Raw genomic sequence first — 25,838 nt, 5'->3', positions numbered from 1 at the left:
GTTTTCACAAAAATTTACATTCTTACATCAGAGTTTCAACAGCCCCTCTTCCTCTCTCTAAATCCCTATCCCTAAAGTTGAGAATTTTGAGAGCTTTGTGAAGCAAATATCGACACGAGGGCGAGGTCATCAACGTGTAGCAAGGGAAAAACGGCTTGGTTGCACTTCTTTTTGGTTGCTGGTTATTTCGAAGGCTTAGAACGATGTCTAAGGCAAGATTATCTTCATCCAAACTCTTCCCCATAGTTAAATAACTAGTTAGATGTTTAATATGATGTTGAATATGTGTTTTCATGCTTGAATCTTAACATGATGTGATAAAAGTTAAATTTTTGATGTTAAAACATAAACCAATGCTAAATTAGTAATTTTTTTCTTGCTGTTTATGATAGTATCATGATCATGATCATTAGGATTTTTCATAATTTTATTTATATATGAGAAATTTAAGAGATGTACTAAATAAATATTTTCTGCAGAAAACTACAGCAATTGTATCATGTTTAACTAAGATTTCGAAATAGAAAATAAACTCCAAATTTAACCAAACCAGTGCCAAATGAAAGATATATGTATCTAGTTTCTAAAACAGAAGACTAATCTTAAAAATCATTTGTATAAAGAAAGATATGTTATGTTTACTAACAACATGTCCTGCAGAAAAACGGATGCACATATATAATGTTTAACTGGAGATTTGGGATAACAAATGAACTCCAAATTGAACCAAACTTATGTCATTTGAAAGATGTGTGAATCTAATTTTCAAAACAAAAAACCATTTGTAAAAATAGTTTTCCTAGAGAAAAATATGTTTGTTTTTCTAACAGATGTCACGTCTGTTTTTCCTGCTCGTTTTGTGGAGCTGTGTTGCGCCGTTTTGATGTGCGTTCGCGGAGTTTTGAGCCGCTTGATGTTACACGTTTAGTCATGAATATGTTATGTTATATATTTAAGAATCCCAAAGGGATTATGATAAATTTTGATTTGATCATATTTGAATTAGATATAGTTCATATACATGTTGGATGTCGTTGATGAGCACAGCTCAGTACTATATGGGATAGTGCGTCGACATACCAAATATACATGATTTATACATGAGTTGAATGTTGTTGATGAGCATATCTTAGTACTATATGGGATAGTACGTCGACATACCTGAGATACGTTACTTTTGAAAGTATACAAAATTATGTGTTGGTATTTTATTCTATCTCTCCAGTGATTGTGGAAGATATTATAAATACGATGTGTTGATATCTTATTTCTTTTACTGTCTTTTTTTTCTTAGTTGGGATCAATGATTAGAGATTCATAATTTGAGACTTAGTATATACATGAGGGTTTCCTTGTTTGGATTATTTTGCTCGACGTACCAGTCTCGTATTATGAATTTCTAATTATTGGTTTCATTAGATTGTCTTTTCTTAGTTCGGTATTAATGTTTAGATATCTATAATTTGAGACTTATGGTATATACATGAGGGTTTTCTTGTTTGGATTATTTCGCTCGACGTACTACGTCTCGTGTTGTAGGTTTCTAAATATTAATCCCACTTAGATACGGAAAAAATGAATCTAGGTAGACTATGCTTAATAGATAGAGCCTCCACTCCATCTAGCAGTCTTTTCCCTGGGGGCGGATGGAGATAATCTTGCTGTAGCACTCTGACGCTCTTGTTTTTTTTTTCTTTTAAAAATACCCTTTCAGGTAGCTCGGAGTTCCGGAAAGCCGCAGGATGACGGAGTTCTTGCATAGTCGCCGTCCCGAGAGATTTATTAGAAGCTCCACTGTAGTTTTAAATTTTATTCAGACTTAAGAGTTTATTTTCATTTTGTAAAGGCAATGAGCCTTAGTTCGACTTTCCGTTTTGATTCATGTTGAGACATCGTATGTTATTGCAGACTCCAAATATATTTCAGTTTATTTTCAGTTGAGACATGACTTTTATTTATGAGATATCATCTTCTTTATCATGTCTATTATTATCGTTCTACTTCTTTACCTGTTTTGTACATACGCTTTTATTTGACCCCATTAGAGGATATTACTGTGATTGATGAAATTTGTTGTTACGCAGTGTGGATGCATGACAGGTTTGACATCTCTGGGTTCACCTTGGACTGCAGCCATGAGTGAAAACGGGGACGTCACAGTTGGTATCAGAACCTCTAATAAATGAAAATAAACTCTAAGTCTGAATAAATTTTAAAACTACAGTGGAGCCTCTAATAAATCTCTCGGGACGACGACTATGCAAGAACTCCGTCATCTTGCGGCTCTTCGGAACTCCGAGCTACCTGAAAGGGTATTTTTAAAAGAAAAAGAAACAACAAGAGCGTCAGAGCGCTACAGCAAGATTACCTCCATCCGCCCCCAGGGGAAGGGCTGCTAGATGAAGTGAAGGCTCTATCTATTAAGCATAGTTTACCTAGATTCATTTTTTCCGTTTTTAAGTGGGATTAACATTTAGAAACCTACAACACGAGAGTAGTACGTCGAGCGAAATAATCCAAACAAGGAAACCCTCATGTATATACCATAAGTCTCAAATTGTAGATATCTAAACATTAATACTGAACTAAGAAAAGACAATCTAATAAAACCAATAATTAGAAATCCATAACACGAGACTGGTACGTCGAGCGAAATAATCCAAACAAGAAAACCCTCATGTATATACCATATGTCTCAAGTTGTGAATCTCTAATTATTGATCCCAACTAAGAAGTAAAAATGACAGTAAAAGAAATAAGATATCAACACATCGTATTTATAATATCTTCCACTATCACTGAAGAGATAAAATAAAATACTAACACATAATTTTGTATACTTTCAAAAGTAACATATCTCAGTCGTATAGTTCAATGATAGGTCGTATTCAAAATCGACATCTACCATACTTAGGCTATCAAGTAATTGTCTCAGTGCAACGGACTACCCTGTAGGTATCCTGAACTGTGTACACGGCTCATTAGTCTCATCGCGATCTCAGTGCATAACATGAGTACGGGACGGATTATCAAATAGGCATCCTAGAAATACAACTCACGAGTCTCATCGCACCCTAGTGCGGGACGGACGGCTAGATCAAGCCTCCTAAAATCCGACTCAATGGCCTGTACATATGGAATATCGACGTACTACCTCATGTAGTACTGAACTGAGCTCATCAACGATATCCACCTCATATAAATCTTTGTACCTCAGGTATGTCAACGCACTATCCCATATAGTACTAAGATACTCTCATCAACAACATTCAGCTCATGTATAAACCATGTATATTTGGTATGTCGACGCACTATCTCATATAGTACTGAGCTGTGCTCATCAACGACATCCAACATGTATATGAACTATATCTAATTCAAATATGATCAAATCAAAATTTATCATAATCCCCTTAGGATTCTTAAATATATAACATAATATATTCATGACTAAACGTGTAACATCAAGCGGCTCAAAACTCCGCGAACGCACCTCAAAACGGCGCAACACAGCTCCACAAAACGAGCAGGAAAAACAGACGTGACATCTGTTAGAAAAACAAGCATATCTTTCTCTAGGAAAACTATTTTTACAAATGGTTTTCTGTTTTGTAAACTAGATTCACACATCTTTCAAATGACATAAGTTTGGTTCAATTTGGAGTTCATTTGTTATCCCAAATCTCCAAATTTAACCAAACCAGTGCCAAATGAAAGATATATGTATCCGTGAAAAAACAGCAGAGACATCCCAGCCAAAAATATATACATTGATTATTGGAAAAGTCTTGCATAGTAGTACTCCCTTGAATCTTGATATGTATCCTATCATATTATTAAAAACATGTTTTAGAAGAATGGAAATTTTCTTACATGTGCATTGCACGCTTGCTAATTTGGAGTATCATAATACTTAATGTTTGCATAGGAAATACATAAGACACTTCTCGAAAAGGAGAAAAAATAGAAAATGGAATGATCTAAACCTTTGACATTGATTTGCATAGGGAGACAAACTTTGTTTTGTCACTAGGAGAAATTAATGCAATGCTGCAACCATCAGCAGAAGCACGTGCAGTTCTACCACTTCTGTGAATATAAACCTAAGAAAGCAAAGTAAGCATTATTATGCAGAAAATTAAATGAATTAACTCAATAGGAGATGTGATATCAATAACCTACGTCTGCTGAGTGTGGCAGTTGATAATGAACAACAGTTCTGACACCAGGAATATCAAGGCCTCTTGCAGCAACATCAGTAGCAATCAGTACTCCATTCTCATTTGCACGAAAATTGTCAATTGCCTGATTGATTCAACAACACAATGAGCAACATGTATAACAAAAAAGGAGTGTACATACCTTCAGCATGAAAAGGTAGATTATTATAGTTCTTACTTTCTTCAACTTTACTGCCTCATTATCAGCTTATTTTTCTGAGCAAGAAACCATATGTTTTGGCACTTTTACAAACCACTACACATCAAAATATAAGTTTCTCGGGCATTGACGGGGATTGGGCAGAATGAATAGGTATAGGGATTGGATGGAAGTCAGCCTGGGTGATAAGAGGATTGCTAACTTGGATAAAAAAAACATTCATATCGATTCAGAAATTCAAATTTCAGTCTTTACACACTTCCATAACTCTCTTTAACAAGCATAATGCTGTAAGTTAAGAAATAAATTACCATGTAGTTTAATAATGCCATTCAAACTAGAAATTAATTGCAAAAACACAGTAAAATGTCAAAGAAGCATTTGCAAGGATTTGAAACAAGCATCCAATAGACTTGGACCAGAGAATTTATGGGCGCATGCGAGCGGCAGACAGAGGTGTAAGCAGGCAATCTAAAGAAAAGGAAGCATCCAAAGTTAAAAAGAAAAGGTGCAAATGTATAAACTCCTGAACATGTACACAAGCAAGCATTCAAGTTATTCCCATTCATATAATATCCAAAAACCAAATGCATCAAATTAACAAGGTATCATGGATATTCAATTGGTGGTCAATGAATGCATGAATTTCAATGAGAATTTGATAGTATGAAAACAATTATCTTTCCATAAAAAATGATTTTAATCAGCTAGGGCTATTGTTTACTGATATTAACATTATGAGTTGCATTATGAATAGTAAAATAAGAAATTTGATAATGAGATTCTGAATCTTACCAACATTGCTGGAATCTTCGTACATTTGTCTGTACTTGGACCTCAAATAGCTTGGTAAATCCCCTTTTTCTCTTTTTGAGGAAGAGGATTCAAAATTTATATATGGCATTCCTTTCAGTATAGTAGGAAGATCTTGTCCCAATTGAAACATGGATCTTTTACTTGTATAGGTGCCGTTGGAGGAGGTGGCCCTATGGTTGAGAACTCTCATGTTTCTGTTGCCATGTTTATAATTAAAGAATCTTCATATTCGCTTAATTCTGATGCTAAGTCGTCTTGACTTTCATCAGAATAATAGTTTAATAAGGAACTATTATTGTCTAACAATTCGTTTGCTTGTTGTAAAGCAGCGAACTCTGTTTGAGGATTCTGAACTTGGTGTGTTAAGGTTTGTATTTGTTGTCTAAACACAACTCTATTCGAGGAGTCTAGGGTTTTAGATTGAAGGATGTCTGACAAACCCTTCATTTTCATCATCATATTCAAATTATTAGTCCAGTGAAATTTCCTAAATGGTCTTTCACTAGGTTCTGGACTTTTATTTTTAGGTTTTAATTCTTCAATTTGTTTTTAAAGATTAAGGATATGTGTGTTCATTTCCTCTATAGGATACACCATATCTATTACAGAATTCAACATAAACGTTAAATCTTGTATGATAGGTGACTCGGTAGAGTCCTTGGGCACATGCAGTAAGTGCTTGTAGCTTTTTGGCTCAGCACTTAATTTGCAAGAGTCTAAAACCATTCTAGACATAATTTTTCTTTTTCCTATATTTTTTCTTTTTCCTTCTCCTTTTTCTATCTCCTATTATGTCATTCTCCTTTTATTACATATGTTTATTATCTATTTTACTTATCAAGGGTTTGACCATTTTCTCTCCGACTCAACACTCTATGGAGGTGGCTTTCTCCCCAGAGTAAAGACTCGAACCTAGCAACCTAGGTGTTGCATCCATCGCAACCTTATGACCACAATCCTAGTATGCTGCTTCAGAGAGAGAGCCCAGTCTAGTTTCGTTTCCTACCTCTAGGTGTAGCTTAATAAGTAAAATAAACATAAACATAATAATAGAATTTAAACTACATAATAGAGACAGAAATTGGAAAAAGAAAAAAATTAAAACTTCATATTATTAATAGAGATAAAAACTTACAAAGTTTATGTTACAGGACAACCGGGACAACCGGGACAACCAGGCTGATACCACTCTCAAAACACTCTATTTTTACAAAGGACTCTCAAAAAACTCTGATCCCCTAATTGATTCTGGACCTCCATATTTATAGAGTTACAACCGACTTAACTTTTCCATAAAGTAACCGACTTAACTTTTACAAAGTAACTTTCTAAAAGTGGCTTTTACAAAGTTGCTTTAATAAAGTGGAAGAGTGGCATCCTTTAGCATCTTCTAAAGTCTTCTAGATTTCTCTTAGGCCCACCAGGCTTCAACTTGTTTATGGTACAGTGTCTTGATCAAAAGAGTATACTAGGAATGTGCCTCCTTCAGTGCTCATTAATTCATACTGTTCCTTAGCTTTTTGAGCTATCGGGCCAAAAACCAGTTCTTCCTCGAATTTTTCTTGTCACTCTCGTTCCTTGAATACTAAATGTGGGAGATAAAGAATAATAAAATTTTTAATAACCATTTTCTCATTATCGTAATAATACTTCAAAGAACTCGATAGCAGCAAGTTCCCTTTCTTCTTCAAGATCATATTCCTTTTTATAAAAAGGAACATGTCTGAAATGAGGTTCCCTTACCAGAGGATCAAGTCACCATATCTGGTAGGAAAGATATTTTTCTAATAAATTTTCGTTCTTCCCATATTGACCATATGGTGAATTCAAACACATGCTGGAATTTCTCAGTGTCTTCAAGTGCCTGACTGCAGATCTCAGGAATGAAGGACTTATATTCGTCTGACTTTGTTTTATCAACATATTGTTTATGAACCAGACCTTTGTTTTATCAACATATTGTTTATGAACCAGACCTTTCTAGATATGTTCTTTATGTAAGGGTATAAGCTCAAAACTAGCTAGCACCCTTGGTCTGTCATACTAGTTTAGTATGACTTAGGATGCTGATTTAAACAATGAACTAATGCCACCGTCTTTCAACTTTTTAAAATAAGAGAGCATTGCTTGATCATCGATCAGGTTTCTCTGATAGCTGTTGAATATATCTTTTAATTTTCTCTGAACTTGATATTTAATATCAAACTTGAAGTAATTAACAAGTTTGACAAAATTGTCAATTTTACTCGCTGCCAAATCTTTAATCTCAACTTTCTGTACGATCATTTTAACATTTTAAGACTTCTAAATTTTGAGCTTAGAGACTCTAACATCTGTTCTTTTTGGTTCTTCATTGCCCTTGACATCGTCAGGGATGATTTACCAACTAGGTTTTTCATAATATTTCTGTATTTGTGGTACCCTTGTTCAAGGTTTTGAATCCAATGATTATTTTCCTTAATTACTTTTTCCAATGCTGATAAGCACGTATTCATAACTGGAGTGGAAACCCTTATTTCTTGGAGTTTCTTCCATAAATTGTTAATTGCCTTATAATCGTCCTCAGGTAAACTAGTATTGTACCAATTTTTTACGACGATTTCTTTAAATTGAATAAGCCTTTTCCAATGTCCTCGGGGAACATTGGGCTTTTTACTAGTAGCAGATTTTTCTTCTGCTTCTCCCTTTGTTTTACCCTTAACGGGAACAAAACCAACTTCAGATGCCTCTTTTTTAGGGGTCTCACTGAAGTTTGATGCACCTGGTACAATACGGACATTCATAAATATTATCAGTCGTCGTAATAATTTTTATAAACTCGGCTAATTCATGAATATATCTTTTTCTACTAGCAGCTTCTTCAAAGTTCATAATGGAGCATAGAGATTTCATAGCTTCATTATAACCTTTAATTCCAAAGCTACCAGGATCAGTAAGAAATCGATATATTATTAGAATCTCTCTTTTTTCTATTTCTAGTCCTAAATTGTTATTTAGGGCTTCAGTTATTTCTAGCTGTAGTGAAAGTTTAGTTTTATTACATTTATCCTTTACCTCTATTTGAGGGAGAGCAAATGCAGGCTCTTTGCTTTTATCTTTATCTGGTGGTTGTTTGGATGAACTAGCCATGCCTGGAGAGATAATCAGCGTCGATATTAGTGAATCCAAGAATATAACGAACTTTTTAAATATAATTTTCTAATTCTATAGACCATCTAATTCTGCACACATATTTCTCTGTTAGAGAGTTTGTTTTTCTCTTGAGAAACTATGCAACAGGTAGATTATCCGTTTCAATGATGAATTCGGATGATAATAAATATATTTTTAAGGAACTAATAGTATTTTTGATAGCTAATAATTTCTTGTCATATGTAGCATAATTTTTCTCTGGACCTTTAAATTTTCTAGAGTAATATGCACATATTTCTGAATCTAATTGGTTGATCTTCACCTTTGACACAGGCTCCATCTTGGAGTGCGGGTGTTTTGGCGGAAGTACGAATAAGATTCCCGCCCAATGTGTGTCTGAAGCATCAGTCTGTATGACTAATGTATCTCCAGATTGTGGTTGATAAAGGATTTTTTGTTCCTTTATTTCTTTTTAATGTTGGCTAATTCTTACAATTGTTCATTAGTCAATGTAATTTTGATTTTTTTCTATATCCCATCGGGTCACTCCTTTATTATTTATTTTTTTGTATTTCCTCTGTTCTTCAGTTAGTTTGTTCTGAAGTGAGGAAACTTTTTTAGAGAGATTGGGTATATACCTTCTCCCATAATTTAGCAAGCCAAAAAAGCTTTGTAGATCTTTAAGAGTTTCAAAGTAGTCTTTGAACTCTTTGATCTTTGTAATGATGTGATCTTGTACTTCAATATAACCACTCTTAATTCTTTTTCCCAAATATTCGATATCCTCTTTCATTAGAGTTATCTTTTTGGGGGATAAAATTAAATTGAGCAATAATTTTACTACTGCTATCAGGTGTTCTTTACGTTCTTCTTTAGTTTTAGAAAAAACTAGAATGTCATCAATATAGACAACAATAAAAAGTAAATGCCCAAAAATGCTATTCATCCATTTTTGGAATACTTGTGGAGTATTTTTGAGACCAAATGACATAACATTCCATTCATAATGCCCACAATTAGGACAGCTGAATACCGTTAACCTTTTGTTTTGCTTTCTTCATCCTTAATTTTAATCTGCCACAATTTAGACTTTGCATCAATACTGAACCATCTAGCGTCTCAGATTCTATATAATAACAATTCGCTATTAGGGATGAAGAAACCATCAAACTTGGTGGCTTCATTAACCTTTTTATAGTTAATGATCATCCTAGCTTTCCTCTTTTTAGTTATACATGATTTCTAGCCATGAAGGCGAGAGAGGAATGGTTTGATTCTATTTTTGTATTAGATTGAGTTTGAAGAGTTTAGCTATCTGACTTTCAAACTCTTTTCTATCTTCAAGATTTGCAGCTATAAGATTAACCCTAATATTTTTTTCCTTTGTACTCATCCTTTAGTTGAATGGTACAATATCTAGGACTTTTGTTAAAATGTAACAAAGAGTGACAACATGGTATGAATCAATTTTTCAAAATCATTGGCTACTAGAATATTATAATTTAGTTGTTTGATTTCCTTTTGTTTTTTATTTTGTGGTAAGGTTTCTATCTCATCACGTTGTGCTGCAGGTGTTAAAGTGAAACCTTTTTCTATACGAAGCATAAAAGGCATTTTTTGTATAGAAAATTTCTTCTCATAAGAAACGTAAATTTAACAACATATTTATCAATGGTAATTGGGAACTAACGACATATGTTGTTATTTCCAATAATAATGTCTTCCATATGATTACTTTCCATAATATACGCAAAAAGTATCACAGGAACTTCCCTTTTATCAATAGTCTCAAAGATAATTGGGATTTTGACTTTTTCAGTCATAGTCATTGCCTTAGCATTAAAAGACGTAATAATTTGAGGTTTTTTGCAGGTTTTCTATAGGAAGAAGGAACAAATTCACCTCTGATGATGCTTATATTGGCTCATGTATCTATTAAGGTATAGAGCATAAAGCATTTATATTCACGGTATGCCATTATTACACCGGTAAAGCAATTTACCCATGTTTTCATTTCTAAATTTATTGATCCTATTTGCATTAGTTTTCAGTAATGACAGGACATTTTAGTTTTTCCACAGAAACATGCACACCTTTCCTTGGATTTAAGACTTCCTCTTTGTCTTTTGAATTTTCTTCTTCTTGTTGGGAGGAGGAAGTAGAGCTTTTTTCTTAGAATGAGAGACTCCTTGGTTTATTTATATATGTTGTTCGTATTGTATTACCAGAAACTATGAATGTTTCTTCAGGCATTTGTATTTTTTGTATTGTTTAAGATAATCTAAATTGATTGCCAAGTCTGGGTCAATTTTAAGAAGGTTGAATTATCTTTCCAGGTTGTACCTCAAATAAACTAATTACTTCTCTAGACATTTTGCTAAAGGTGCAGGTTTGACTGAGGGCTTATACAGATTCTCATTGGATGCTTAGCACTCGACTACTTAGTTTCATTTCTATTCTATTGAGGTTAATGCTTAATTTTGCCACATCACATATGTGTGGATCATTAAGCGCAACAGAATAATTCGGATGTATATTAACACCTAGAATTACGTTGGCTAGGTTGGATTTACATCCTCCTATTAAGGCATCTAATGGATTAGAGATAATTATTTTATCCATGCAGATTACCATAATAGATGTATCTATTCCAGACTTAAATTGCCCAGTAATTTTTACTTGGATGAGCCGTAAGTGAAGATATTTCATATCTTTATATTTTTCTTTTAATTTATTTATTTTTCTTTGATCGAGTGGAATGCTCTTAAAGCTATCTTCCCCATGTAATTCGATGTTTCCATCGACTCTATCAGATGTAATAATGTTTGTTAAGAAATTTGGTATTGAAAATACAAAGTTTCTTATAAACATCATTACGATGAGGTTTTGAAATGGCTAATTTTAGCCTTTCTATATCCTCACCTGACACTTGAAATCTCTCCATTTGGAGATCGTATATATCAGTTTCAGAAGATTAAGATTCAATATCTTCTCTTGATATACTGATTGATTCTTTATTCATCAGGTAAATTTGAGAAAAATCAATCTCCTCTTCACTTTATGATCCTGTAACTAATTCGTAATGCGAATTGTCAAAATCAAATTAAAGTTGCTTTATATCTACAAGATCTAAATCAAATTCAATTGTCCTCTATAATTATTTCATTAGTTTATTTTTTCTTAGGCCATTCATTTGCATAGTGGCAAACTTCTTGGCATATGAAACTAGTCTACGGCTTGAAACCAAGCAAAGAATGGATTGGTGGACAGAAAATATCTTTAAAAATTACCTAGACCATGGGATGTTCTTTTAGAAGACTCCATCTAAAGAAAGTCTATGAAGAAAATAGATCTAGTGGTGTTCAAAACTTTATAATAAGAGAATTAGAACAGTATTGTTAACTATCCAAATCTTTTAAACAAACTAAGAGCCAATTAAGAGATAGTGCCCTTGGACAAGCTTGTTGTGATAAAATCCAAGGATACCCATTAGAATATGGTTGTTCCAAACCATATAGAAGACAAAAACCTTTTAAAAAGAAATTTCAGAGACCATATAAATTTAGAAAAAGAAAATTTTCTTAACAACAAAATTGGTCCAAAAAGGGAAAAACTGTAGAAAGGAAAAAAATATACAGTAAAACCCCGAGAGTCAAAAAGGACGTGTAAATGTTTCATATGCCAAGAAGTTTGCCACTATACAAATGAATGTCCTAAGAAAAAACAAACCAATCATATAATTATAGAGGTCATAGATGAATTTGATTTAGATCTTGTAGAGATAAATTAACTTCAATTTGATTTTGATAATTCGTATTACGAATTAGTTACAGAATCAGAAAGTGAAGAGGAGATTGATTTTTCTCAAATTTACATGATGAATAAAGAATCAACTAATATATCAGGAGAAGATATAGAATCTTCTGAAGCTGATATACACGATCTCCAAGGGGAGAGATTTCAAGTGTCAGACAAGGATATAGGAAGGCTAAAATTAGTCATTCCAAAACCTCATCGTAATGATGTTTATAAGAAATTTGATAATAAGATTCTGAATCTTACCATCATTGCTGGAATCGTACCAGTAGAAGTCTTATTCTAAATTCTATAAAACAAACTTTGTGGTGGTCAATTCAAAGTGACATGTTGAGAATCCACATTTTCAATCTAAAACACCACGTCATATATGTTTGTTCCTACATCAAGTGGAGATTATTTCAATCTAAAACACCACGTCATATATGTTTGTTCCTACATCAAGTGGAGATTAAGTAAACAATTTCAATGTATTTTATGAAACCAAACCTACCAAAACTTGATCCAAATGTGTTAGAAAATGTGCAATCTTGACAACTACATGGATGCACGTTTAAATCTCACATGACAAACCATATAACTTGTCAGTTGTCACTCATAATTCAATCGGTAATCATATGATTATATCTTTTGAAAAGGCTGGTACTTATGTTCTGCATTAATAAAATGCCAACGAGAAGCTAACTTAGATAAGGTAGAAGTTTGAAACTTCGGGCCAGAACTCTTTGCCGAGGTTCAAAGATTCAATTTCATATAGAATTAAGTATGCATTTGAGGAATGCGCAAGGATCAATGTCAAAAGTCTTACAACTGATTAAAATAATAAAACTACAATTTTTCAGTAAACAGATGTCACCTTTAAGCGGGCTTTTTGTTGCCTTTGAGAATGAAGAGTCCATGCTTTCATACCAAGTGTGAGCAATAAGTTCGATATCCGGCGCAAAATTGCAATTGATGTGCAAAAAACAATTGTTCGCCCTTGGCCATGAACACTTAAAATGTAATATAAATAAGCTTCTTTATCTTCCTCACTGCACCTATAAAGACAGTAAGCCTAGACAAGTAAGCACATTATTGTACGAATTATAGATTGCATGAGAAGATGCATTGCAACTAACAGAACAGAGAAAACAAAAGGAAAACAACTCTGTTCTAGCAACACTGTTAACTACTTCACAAGACCCATATGTCAGAACTAAAAGAAAGTCTACAGCAATGAGATGAAAGTCTACAGGAACAAGATCACAGCAATGAGATTGACTATAATCCCCACAGCAATGAGATTGACTATAATCCCCTATTAATGGAAGACGGCATAAATGATCAATTAATCTCACCAGGAAAAATAAAACAAAGACATCATACAATGTCAGCCTAACAACAAGCAGAATTTTGCGTCCACTTGGAACATGAATTGATATTGACCCAAAGGTCCAAATGTCAGAAACAATATACAAATTTGAAGCTATTTTGGGTTTCTCCTTTGATGTTTGCTATTCTCTAAGAGGGGCGTCTGAACTCTAAATATGCTTCCAGGTCTTCCAGGTCAAGTATGTGTAAGAAAAATGGTGTAAAGTTATGAAGTGATGAAATATTAAGAAGCGTTTGTGCTTTCTTCTCTTGTTATACTCTTTATATGGATGCCACTGAATGGTGAGTTGTATCAAAGTATCCCTAGAATGTGATCCTTGGACTGGTGATTGTTTCGTCCTATATATCTAGGCTGTGATATCCTTAGACCATAAGCTACATTCCCTAGAAAGAGTATATCTGCAAGTGCGTCAGTTTCCCAGTTTCTCTGTTCCCTATCTACATGGTATACTCCACAGCATAATACAAGCTTTTCCCATTAAAACAGATCATATAAAATTTTACCATCAAAACAGGGCCAGGCCATTTTCAGATTTCCACCGTTATCAAGGCATCAGAGCAACAGATATATACTTTTTTCTGGGATTTACAACAGAGACATCAGAAGACCAAATATAAGAATTGTCTGGCTATATTTGTGGGCCATTCACTCATGCTCCACCGTCAAACCTCATATTGAAGGAAAAAAGTTTAGATAATACTAGCAATTAATGATACATTACCTGAATCTAGAAAGACTTTGAAGTGTATAAATCTTGAATGAAATAAGTGAACTAAAATTTGAAATATTTCAATCTCAAGATGCTAAAGCCTAATTTCACATGTCACCAAGCCATTTACTCATGTATGTCCTTTCTTGAATTTCTTTCTGATCTATCAATCAAGAAATAAACACATAACGTAGTTAAACCAGAAAATGTCTCCAGATGAGCAGTCATATTATGGGAAAGCAATTTAGAAGGCAAACCCCCTGCCCCCCCCCCCCCCCCAACAGGAAAAAATGGTTACACAATTAGAGTAAAAGAAGAAAAGAAGAATGTCAGCTTATTAAGTGCAGAATTAATTAATCAACAATCATTTTGAGGGGCAAACTTTTACTAAATTAATAACAAGAATAAAGGTATGGAAAAGTACTCAATAAATGACTCTTCAAGCTTATCAGCCATAATAGTTGCATTTGTCAAATCAACAATTGCAACATCAGATCTTATTCCTGCTCGCTCCGAAAGTGTTTCAATAGAACTTATTCCTTCAGTGTTAGCCGGTTTTGAAGCTGATGATGACCTCTTAAGTTTTTTACGAAAATTGTCAGATAAAGCTAGTGTGGCAGAGAACACAAACGTTTGCCTCTTCTTCCGCTGCAGATTTGGAACAGTTGTGCAAGTATGATTGGTCTGGGAGGAGTGTTCCGCAGAATTACCAGACATTGGAAGCATGTCAATGATAGACTGTAATTCTCGAAAATGACCATTTGCTATCATTCTATCAGCCTCATCCAGGATGAAAAAAGATAAAGAGTGCAGCTGAAAAGGAAATCGAAAATCTCTCAATCTTTCATGAAAATAACAAAACAAAAATATATAAGAGAAGTAGTTACCTAATGAGTAAGACTCCTATCAACTTAAGTTGATGTCCACCAAACTTCCTAACCACTCATTTATTAATATAAAAAACATTTTCATATCATGCAAGGATCCCTAGGCAATATGAGTGGTTAAAAAGTTTGGTGGACAACTTTTTGCTATCCACTTAAGTTGACACAAGTTTTTCTCGTTACCTAATTCCTTAAAAACCTGAGGCTATTCTTCAAAGAAATATTATTTGGTTTGCACGAGTTCTAGGAACAAAAAGTTTTTATGAATCCTCAAAGAATCAACGCAAGCATAGTGATTGAGGGCATTACAGGACTACAAATTAATTTACCTTGTCAGATTTTTAAACCACGCTGGCAATGCATAAATCTAAACAAAACAACGTGAAACACTCTACATCAGAAGTAGAAAATGCATAACAAAGTATGAATGGCATGTGAAAAACATAAGAATAAGGTGGTTGTCTATTTAGGGAAAAGGAAAAAAAAAAAAGCAAACTCCCATGTTAGAACAGTGTACCAAGTTACCAACACTGAGACAGTGAGACCCCTTGCTGACTAGAAAGGTTCTCCCATTTTATTTGCTCTTTTGAGAACTGAAAGAGATTACATCAGCTGATAGAAGTCTGCTGTGTCCATATGTGTGCATGTGTAATCTCAAAAATATATTCAGTATATAAATCTTTTAAATGGACATGAACCTACCTAATATCTTAAGAAGTCCAAATGAGAATATAAATCACTTCATTTAGAGGAATAAAATTTTAATGATAGGAAGAAGCGTCCAAATGTATGCATAACAATAAACAATTTTTTTTCAACATCATGGATAATGAAGGCAAGAGGAAGTCAGGAGATCAGAAAAGTGGAAAGATTAACCACTAAAGACTGACCTCAACAAGATGTTGATTTCCTCCAGATATAAGATCCCATAATCTTCCTGGAGTTCCAACAATAATTTCAGGCCTTCTTTTTAAAAGCCTTTCCTGCTTTTCTGAAGACATGCCACCAACTATGGGAACAACTTGAATATCAATATTCCTGGATGCCGCTTTTAGATGATCACAGACCTAACAAAAGTATTACCTAAGTAATCAGGGCTGAACAAAGTAATGATAAATATTTTGATAACGGAAGAATGAAGAAACAACAACATCCCCACTCAAATCTTCTTAGAAGATTAAGCACAGAGTAAGAAGTGTGATTAGAATTTTTTCCAACGATTCATCAGAATGGCAATGAAACCTGTATCCAAACTCCATTTGAAATATGAAAAAGCTCATTAACTAAAGTGGAAAAAAATTACAACACAGGCAAAGCATTGTACACAGCCTTAACCATAATATTTGAATGTGCATCCCTTTTGAGTAAATATAAATCCATTGAGAACCTATATGAAGTAAAAACATCTGCGCACGTCACAAAACATATATAGCACCCAAAATGACCGAATGATCTAACATAGTATAATCAGAACATAAAATCAGAGAATATCAGATTTACAAAATAATTAATAGTACTAAAATAAAATGAAAAATTGATCAGGGCATCGAGTAAATAGAGAACATTAAGGAGTAAGAATTCCCAAAAAATATATATATATATATTATATAGAGAGAGAGAGACATACATACACATATACATATACATACATACATACCTGCAAGGCAAGCTCCCTCGTAGGGGTGATTATTAAAGCCCTGAGAGGCCCTCCCTTGAAAATTTCCGCTGAATTCTCTCCATTTTGGAGTGATCTAGTAGCCTTTTCCCGTTCATCAAGAAGGCGTTGCAAAATTGGCAGCCCAAATGCAAGTGTCTTTCCCGAACCTGTCTCTGCTGCACCAATAACATCCTGTCATGCAACTCAGAGTCAGGAAACTTGCAGATAGGACTCCAAGTTGAGATCAAATTTGTAACCCCAACAACAACAAAAAAAGCCAGCACACAGAAGGAAGCATAATATGACAGGAAGAAATGCACTTTGGGGGAAAACACCATCTACAAGCTATTGCAATTTGCAACACATAAATTAACATCTAAATAATACTATGAGAAAGCCAAATCTGAGTTGAAGAAGACATGCCACTAAGAAAGACGAGAGGGTGATAATGTTGGATTTAAATCTAATTAAATCTATTTGTTAGCACATATAGGATTTAAATCTAATTAAATCTATTTGTTAGCACATATATTATATCAGTGTGTTGCTATCTTTCAGTTGACACGCATAGAGTGATCAATCAGGTAATTTGGTCAATGAGTATTTAAATATGTCATGGGCTAAATGTGCGGATACCATGTTGTAATTATAATTTGATGAGGGGCCAAATTATAAAAGTACAACAACTATAAATAAGGGGTTATGGTCCCTAATCTAGGGTTACATTCTCTAATTCTCTTCACCCCCATCTAGAGAGAAATTTGGCTGGAGAGACCCTCAAGATTAGAAGATCAAACCTAATTCAGATCCGTGCAAATTCTTCATGGATTCAGGTATTGCTTCCACTTACTGTTGTGTTTATTCTCTTTAAATTAATCATGGTTTTATGGATTAGATCTCAGTTTTAGATCTAACAAGTGGTATTAGAGCCACCTGTGATTAATTCTTAGGGGTTTAAGTTTTAAAATTAGGTTTTTTATCTTAAAAATCTCTGGTTTTTCTCAGAACTATTCATGGATGAACAGTAAAGTTCTGTGAACAGTAAAGTTTTAAATCTTGTTGGATTTTTTCTTCGATTTTTTTGGGATCTGGATCAAGAAGTCATCTTTTTCCGATTCTGGATCTGATTTTGAAATAAAATCGAGGAATTTTTTGGATCTATATTTTGTTTGGTCGTCGGTCCCCGTGCTCCTCGCCAGCGAAGTGTCGCTAGTGGCCTCACCCTCGACTCCGACGGCGACGACGACGGCAGAAAACCCTAGGGTTTCGACCTTTGGGTGCGGAAGCAATGGCGGCGGCGGTTTCAGAATAAAACCTCAAGGAGTTCGTGCGTGAAAACGCAGCGAAAAATTAGGGCAAAAGGAGGGAGTTACCTCAATTTTCAGGTGAGCCTTGTGCTCAATCCAAACGAACCTCGTGTTCGTTCTCAAGTCGAACCATGCGTTCGTTCTCAAGTCGAACCCTGCGTTCATTCTCAAGTTGAGGCTTGTGCTCGATCAAAACGAACCCTGCGTTCGTTCTCAAGTCGAACCTCGCGTTCGTTCTCAATTCGAACCTCGCGTTCATCCTCAGGCGAGCCTCGTGCTCAATCAAAACGAACCCTGCGTTCGTTCTCAAGTCGAACCTCGCGTTCGTTTTCAAGTCGAACCCCGCGTTCATCCTCAGGCGCGCCTTGTGCTCAATCCAAACGAACATCGCGTTCGTTCTCAAGTCGAACCTCGCGTTCATCCTCAGGCAAGTCTTGTGCTCACTTTAAACGAACCTCGTGTTCGTTCTATTGTTCTTCTTTTCCGTCGGGTGAAAGAAGAAGGCTGTAGGCAATTTGAGTTAAGCATAGCCCACTTAACTCTATTTGGTTTTGGGCCCATTTTTGGTATGCTTAATTTGATTAATTAAGCTATGAGACCCTAATTAAGTTTTTGAAAATTTTTTTGTTAATTTGAATTAAATTATTTAATTTGAATTTAAATTGGTAGTTAATGAATTATTTAATTCAAATAATATGATACTAAGGTATTATATTTGTCTCTCATTCCAAATGATTAATTGAAACAAGAAGTTATCAAAGTAACCTCTCTTGTGTAAATTATTCATGAGGAATGTTAGATGGTTGTGTGTATGTTTTTTCGTATAAATATTTAATCGGCCCAAAGGAAGGTTAATATTTATTTAGACTGCATACACATCTGTGATGATAAATGTGTGATAATTATAAGGTTCACATGTGAATAATGAATCGATCCAAAGATAGTTTCATTATTTGACATGAGTTATTATCAATGTTTGATCATTGTAATAAGGTATCACTTATAAATAAATATTATTGTTCAAAAACTTGATATTAATGTTGTGTCAGATATCTTGTGATAAGATTTGTCATTATTTGAATTTTATTGATTACTAATTACAGTTAATAATGTGAGTATCTTTTGTTTATTTCAGTTAATGCATCTGCTGTAACAATTTCTGCTAACATCAACTCAATTCTCATGCTCAATGGGACAAATTTTAATGTTTGGAAAAAGAACATACTAATTCTTGGCTGCATGGATCTAGACCTTGCATTAAGAACTGAGCAACCCCAACCTCTCAATGTGGATAGCACTCCTAATGTTAAGGAGTATGAGAAGTGGGAGCGTTCAAATCGCATGAGTCTCATGATCATTAAGCGCGGCGTTTCGGAAGCCTTCAGGGGTATAGAATCCGAAGGGATTACTAAGACTAAAGATTTTCTTACCAAAATTGAGAAACGTTTTGTGAAAAACGATAAGATAAAAACAAGCACGCTTTTAGCTCGCTTGATTTCGATGAAGTATAAGGGCAAAGGAAATATCAGGGAGTACATTATGAAAATATCTCATATTGCTTCAAAACTTAAGGCACTTAAACTCGATCTTTGTGATGAGTTATTGGTGCATCTGGTTTTATTGTCTCTTCCTGCACAGTTTAAGGTCAGTTATAACTGTCAAAAGGAGAAATTGACTCTAAATGAGCTCATTTCATACTGTGTGCAAGAAGAAGACAGGGTGAAGCAAGATAAGACAGAAATTGCTCATTTGGCTTATGCCTCTAAGGATAAGAGTAAGAAAAGAAAGAATGATAATGAAGCTGCTAAGGGTCCAGTTCAAAAGAAACAACATAAGAATAATCAGGGTTGTTTCTTCTGTAATAAGCCTGGACACGTAAATAATGATTGTACCAAATAACACGTCTGGCATGCTAATAAGGGTACGTTCCTTACTTTGGTCTGTTTTGAGGTTAATTTAGCTTCAGTACCTAGAAATACATGCTAATAAGGGTACGTTCCTTACTTTGGTCTGTTTTGAGGTTAATTTAGCTTCAGTACCTAGAAATACTTGGTGGTTAGACTCTGGTGCTACTAGCTTCAGTACCTAGAAATACTTGGTGGTTAGACTCTGGTGCTACTACTCACATAAGTATTTCTATGCAGGATTGCCTGAGCTACCGAAAGCCAAGTGATGTTGAAAGACACATCTTTGTGGGCGATAGACAATCGGTAGATGTGAAAACAATTTGGCACTTTAGGTTGCTGTTAGAAACTGATTCTTATTTGGATTTAAAAGATACTTTTGTAGTACCGACTTTTAGACGGAATTTGATTTCTGTTTCTGTATTGGACAAATCAGGTTTTTCTTGTTTATTTGGAAACAATCAATTCAGCTTATCTTTTAATTCAAATGTTGTGGGAACTGGTGACTTGAGTACTTTTGACAACCTATATTTGCTTGATACAATTGCTTCTTATAATAAAACTTTGCATGTGGAATCACATAGTACTAAGCGTAAATTAAATTAAAAAAAATTCGGCGACATTATAGCATAAGCATTTGGGTCATATCTCAAAAGGTAGAGTTGAGCGTCTTGTGTCTGATGGCATTTTAAATTCCCTTGATTTTTCGGATTTTGACGTTTGTGTTGAATGTATCAAGAGAAAACAAACCAAAGTTAAGAAATTAGATGCTAATAGATCTTCAGAAATCTTAGAATTGATACATACAGATATTTGTGGGTCATTTCCTACAACATCTTAGAATGATTAATAATATTTTATATCATTCATAGACGATTACTCACGTTATGGGTACCTATATCTCATTCATGAAAAATCTGAGTCTATGGACATGTTCAAAGCTTTTAAAGCTGAAGTTGAGAATCAACTTAACAAAAGAATTAAAACTGTTAGATCTGATTATGGTGGTGAGTACTATGACAGATATGATGGTTCAGGTGAACGTTCAAGACCATTTGCTAGATACCTAAAAAAATATAGTATCGTCCCACAGAACATCATGCTGGGTTCACCTAGCATGAATGGTGTAGCTGAAAGACGAAATATGACTCTTAAGGATATGATAAGAAGTATGATTGCTTATTTTTCTTTACCAGAGTCACTCTGGAGAGAAGCACTTAAGACAGCAGCTTACATTCTGAACAGAATACCAAGTAAAACAGTTGCTAAAACACTTTATGAGCTTTGAACTGATCGAAAGTCCAGTTTAAAGCACCTACATATTTAGGGATGTCCAGCTGAGACAATGCCTTATAGGCCAAATGAAAAAAATTGGACTCCAAAACAGTTAGCAGCTACTTTATTGGGTGCTCTGAACGTTCTAGGGGCTATAAGTTTTATGATCTCACACTAGGAAATATTTTTAAGACGGGGACAGCAACATTCTTTGAGGATGTTGAGTTTACGGGAGAAATAAGGTTAAAGACATTGTTTTTGAGGAGGAATTAGCTTCAGACCCAATCCATACAGTTACCTTTGACAACATTCAGGTTTCTATACCTATTGCTCAAGAAGTAAATCCAGAACCTCAAGATGATAATGTTGAACCACTCCCTATTCCAGAAGAACAAACTCAACAACCTCAAGAACCAGTGCCATTAAGGAGATCCATGAGAGAAAGGAGAAATGCTATTCCGGATGATTATATTGTATTTCTCCAAGAACATGAGAAAAATAATGAAATGTTGAAAGATGATCCAATCAACTTTCTTCAGGTCATGAAAAGTTCCAACTCTCATCAGTGGATTGATGCCATGAATGAAGAGTACAAGTCTATGCAAGACAATATGGTTTGGGAACTTGTCTCATTGTCAGAAGGTGCAAAACCAATTGGTTGTAAATGGATTTTTAAAACCAAACGGGATGCAAATGGTAATATGGAAAGGTATAAGACACGTCTTGTAGTTAAAAGCTATACTCAAAAGAAAGACATTGATTATACAGAGATTTTATCTCCGGTTTTATCGAAAGACTCCTTTAGAACAATCATGACACTTGTTGCTCATTATGATCTTGAGTTACATCAGATGGATGTTAAAGACTGCGTTTCTCAATAGAGACATTGATGAAATGATCTATATGATATAACCAGAAAACTTTGTGTCAGGAGATCCAAAGAATATGGTTTGTAAATTAAGAAAATCCATCTATGGACTCAAGCAAGCTCCTCGTCAATGGTATCATAAGTTTCAACAAATAATTATCTCGTTCGATTTTGAGATGAATGTTATTGATGACTGTGTATATCACAAGTTCAGTGGGAGTAAGTATATTTTTCTGATTTTGTATGTCGATAACATATTGCTTGCTACTAATGATATAGGCATGTTGCATGAAACCAAGAGATTTCTATCAAAGAATTTTGAGATGAAAGATCTTGGGAACGCCTCTTTTATATTAGGAATTCAGATACATCGAGATCGTTCTCGAGATATACTTGGATTATCACAAAAGAACTATATCGATAAAGTACTTAAAAGGTTTGGCATGCAAAACTGCAGACCAGGAGACACCCATGTTGCTAAAAGAGACAAGTTCAATCTCAATCAGTACCCTAAAGGTAATCTTAAAATTCAGGAAATACAGAAGATTTCTTATGTTTCGGCTGTAGGAAGTCTAATGTATGCTCAGGTGTGCACGCGTCCGAATATTACGTACATTGTTGGGATGTTAAGCAGATACTTAAGCAACCCTGGTATGGATCATTGGATAGCAATCAAAAGGATTATGAGATATCATTAAAAAATAAAAGATTATATGCTCACATACAGAAAATAAGAACAGTTAGAGGTCATTGGGTATTCTGATTCTGATTTTGTTAGATGTTAAGATAGCAGAAAATCTACAACAGGCTACATTTATATGTTAGCAGGAGGAGCTATATCATGAAAAAGTGTTAAACAGACACTCGTAGCTTTTATATGTTAGCAGGAGGAGCTATATCATGAAAAAGTGTTAAACAGACACTCGTAGCTTCCTCCACTATGACAGCAGAGTTTGTAGCTTGCTATGAGGCATAAACAGACACTCGTAGCTTCCTCCACTATGACAGCAGAGTTTGTAGCTTGCTATGAGGCATCAAATCATAGTATATAGTTACGAAATTTTATCACTGGACTACGAATTTTAGAAAATATTAAAAGACCACTAAGGTTATTCTGTGATAATAAATCTGCAGTTATACATTCCAATAACAACAGGAGCTCAACTAAGTCAAAATATATTGACATTAAGTTCATAGTTATGAAAGAAAGGGTACAGAGTGGACAGATATCCATAGAGCATATTAGAACAAACTCCATAATAACAGATCCTCTTACTAAAGGATTGCCACCTAAGGTCTTTCATGAGCACACTGCTCATATGGGTGTGGTGTTATTCGAGGACATCATGATTTAGTGAGAGTTTATAATTTTCTAGTGCTTTGTGTTTGGTTGTATTGTCTGATCAGAATAAAATATTCAGTTAAGACACTCTGTTTCATTATGTTTGGTTTTGACCTCACTAAAGTTTAAGGTAGGACCAGTTGAAAATATACATATACTGATCACATTGTATGTAATTTTTATGCTGCACTTCCATGATTGATCTATGTCGTTTGATTATATTAGTATATGTGACCATTGATGGGTTTAGTCACGATAAATGTGACGAATGCCCGCTTTAATCCTATATTGATATAGTTAATGAACGAGATTGTTTTAGAAATACCCTTATCTATGATAGCAATTTTTTAGCTCATAAGGTTATACACACTTTAAGGAAATATATGATGACCAAGTGGGAGATTGTTGGATTTAAATCTAATTAAATCTATTTATGGGCACATATGTTATATCAGTGTGTGTTGCTATCTTTCAGTTGACACGCATAAAGTGATCAATCAGGTAATTGGGTCAATGGGTATTTAAATATGTCATGGGCTAAATATGCGGATACCAGGTTGTAATTATAATTTGATGAGGGGTCAAATTATAAAAGTATAACAACTATAAATAAGGGGTTATGGTCCCTAATCTAGGGTTACATTCTCTAATTCTCTTCACCCCCATCAAGAGAGAAATTTGGCTACAAAGACCCTCAAGATTAGAAGATCAAACCCTAATTCAGATCCGTGTAAATTCTTCATGGATTCAGGTATTGCTTTCGCTCACTGTCATGTTTACTCTCTTTGAATTAATCATGGTTTTATAGATTAGATCTCAGTTTTAGATCTAACAGATAACGTTAGAGGAAAACCTGAATAAAAATTCTAAGCATGAAAACAGTGAGATAAATAAATATATAAAAAAGTTGCACAGGATTTAAATTGAATTGAACTATGGCTTAACACCTTAACTAAGAATAGACCAACCTTTCCTTGATGGGCAGCAGCTGGAATGCAAGCTTTCTGGATGGGTGTGGGTTCTCTAAATCCCAATCTGCGCATTGATTTAATGAGAAGAGAATGAAGCCTCAATTCCTTCCATGCATAGACGTCATCATCATTAAGAAGCATTCCATCCTCAGCATCATCCTCAATGTCATTCCTTGCAGGTTCATCAGCCAAAATGGGAACTAGCGCTGGGCATTGCTCTGCATGCAAAAGAACGGAAACAACTGAAAACTACTGTGAATTTTAAGAAAACATGCCCTGAATGAAGTTGTTTGTGATGGTACTCCCTTATCGAGGACAAAAAGCTACAGATAAACTTGAACATAATGTAATAACTTTAAATAATTCAATGTCCTTTACAGCAAATTTTGACTAAACAGCTTCTTTTGGCCCTGTTTCTCGCATTTCTCTTTCAATTGTTAGTGCTCTTCATGTGCTTAAATTAAAAACCCACCTTTTTCTCTTCAACTTATTCACAATGCTTAAATAGCTTCTAAATATAATTTTATATATTTCGCATCCTAACTTCTATATAATAAGCTTACATTTTTTCCCCTTTTTTTTAAGTGAAAAAAAAAGCGAAAGATAAATTTAAATGAACCACCTTCATCATCAATTTCAGTGGACCCTCCATTCTTCTTCTTCTCCTTATTCTTCTTCCGTTCCCTCCTACTCTTCTTCTTCTTTTTCTTCTTAGCATCATCCTCCTCGGCCCGATCAACGCGTGGATCATCCAAATCTCCGCTCCCTTTCTTCCTCTTCTTCGAATCCACACTCCCCTTCGGATCCAGACCCGATACTCCCCCTATGAACCCGTAATCCGCCTCGTCGATCTCTTCCAGCGTCAGAAACCCTAGACACGAAAAGCAAAAATCAATTCCTTATTCCATTTTTTTTGAAATAACTGATGACGCATGCTCACCTCCTTCGTCGCCGCCGGCGAGGAGAGCGAAGGCATCGTCGTCGCCGGCGAAGGACTCGTTCCATGAGAGAGAGCTGAGGCGGGCCGGGTCGGGTGCGCTTAGCTCGCGAGTCTTCTTTGGTTTCGTTGCCTTCTTCCTTTGGTTTTGCTTGGATGAAGAGGACTCGGCCATTGGTGTCGAGCTTCACTAGGGTTTTTGGTGGATGCAGCAAGGTTTTGTGTATTTACAGTAGGAGCGTATCGGGTCTGGTTGATTTCTGATTCTCTAGTCGTGCCTGTAAGGGCCCGTTTGGCCGTGAAACAGGAGTTGAAATGGGCAGAAAGCCTATCAAAACTGATAATTTTTTACAAGTTTTTTTTTGTAAAAACGTTTTAAAAATAACGTTTTTGTAAGAAAACTTGTCAAAACTGACAGTTTTAACAGACTTTCCTAAACCCTCTTCAGCAACCAAACGGGCCCTTAAG

At 34.8% G+C, this 25,838-nt stretch overlaps 1 protein-coding gene across 1 annotated transcript in view; it reads right to left on the bottom strand.

Moving 5' to 3' along the window:
* LOC109836431 (DEAD-box ATP-dependent RNA helicase 13) overlaps positions 1–25,611 on the bottom strand; it is a 31,014-nt gene extending 5,403 nt beyond the window's left edge. Inside the window, exons 1-9 of the mRNA XM_020404325.1 lie at positions 25,374–25,611; positions 25,056–25,304; positions 24,431–24,651; positions 16,767–16,958; positions 16,000–16,176; positions 14,650–15,038; positions 13,001–13,181; positions 4,183–4,305; positions 3,987–4,103 (exon numbers count right to left, since the gene is read on the bottom strand). Coding sequence (XP_020259914.1) covers positions 3,987–4,103; positions 4,183–4,305; positions 13,001–13,181; positions 14,650–15,038; positions 16,000–16,176; positions 16,767–16,958; positions 24,431–24,651; positions 25,056–25,304; positions 25,374–25,545 — 1,821 coding nt within the window. The 5' untranslated portion in view covers positions 25,546–25,611. The remainder of the gene's footprint in view (positions 1–3,986; positions 4,104–4,182; positions 4,306–13,000; positions 13,182–14,649; positions 15,039–15,999; positions 16,177–16,766; positions 16,959–24,430; positions 24,652–25,055; positions 25,305–25,373) is intronic.

The sequence above is a fragment of the Asparagus officinalis genome, chromosome 4 (assembly GCF_001876935.1).
Source record: "Asparagus officinalis chromosome 4, Aspof.V1, whole genome shotgun sequence".
Taxonomy (NCBI): domain Eukaryota; kingdom Viridiplantae; phylum Streptophyta; class Magnoliopsida; order Asparagales; family Asparagaceae; genus Asparagus; species Asparagus officinalis.
Note: the sequence above shows the minus strand (reverse complement) of the source record. Positions and strands in the feature narration are given on the sequence as shown.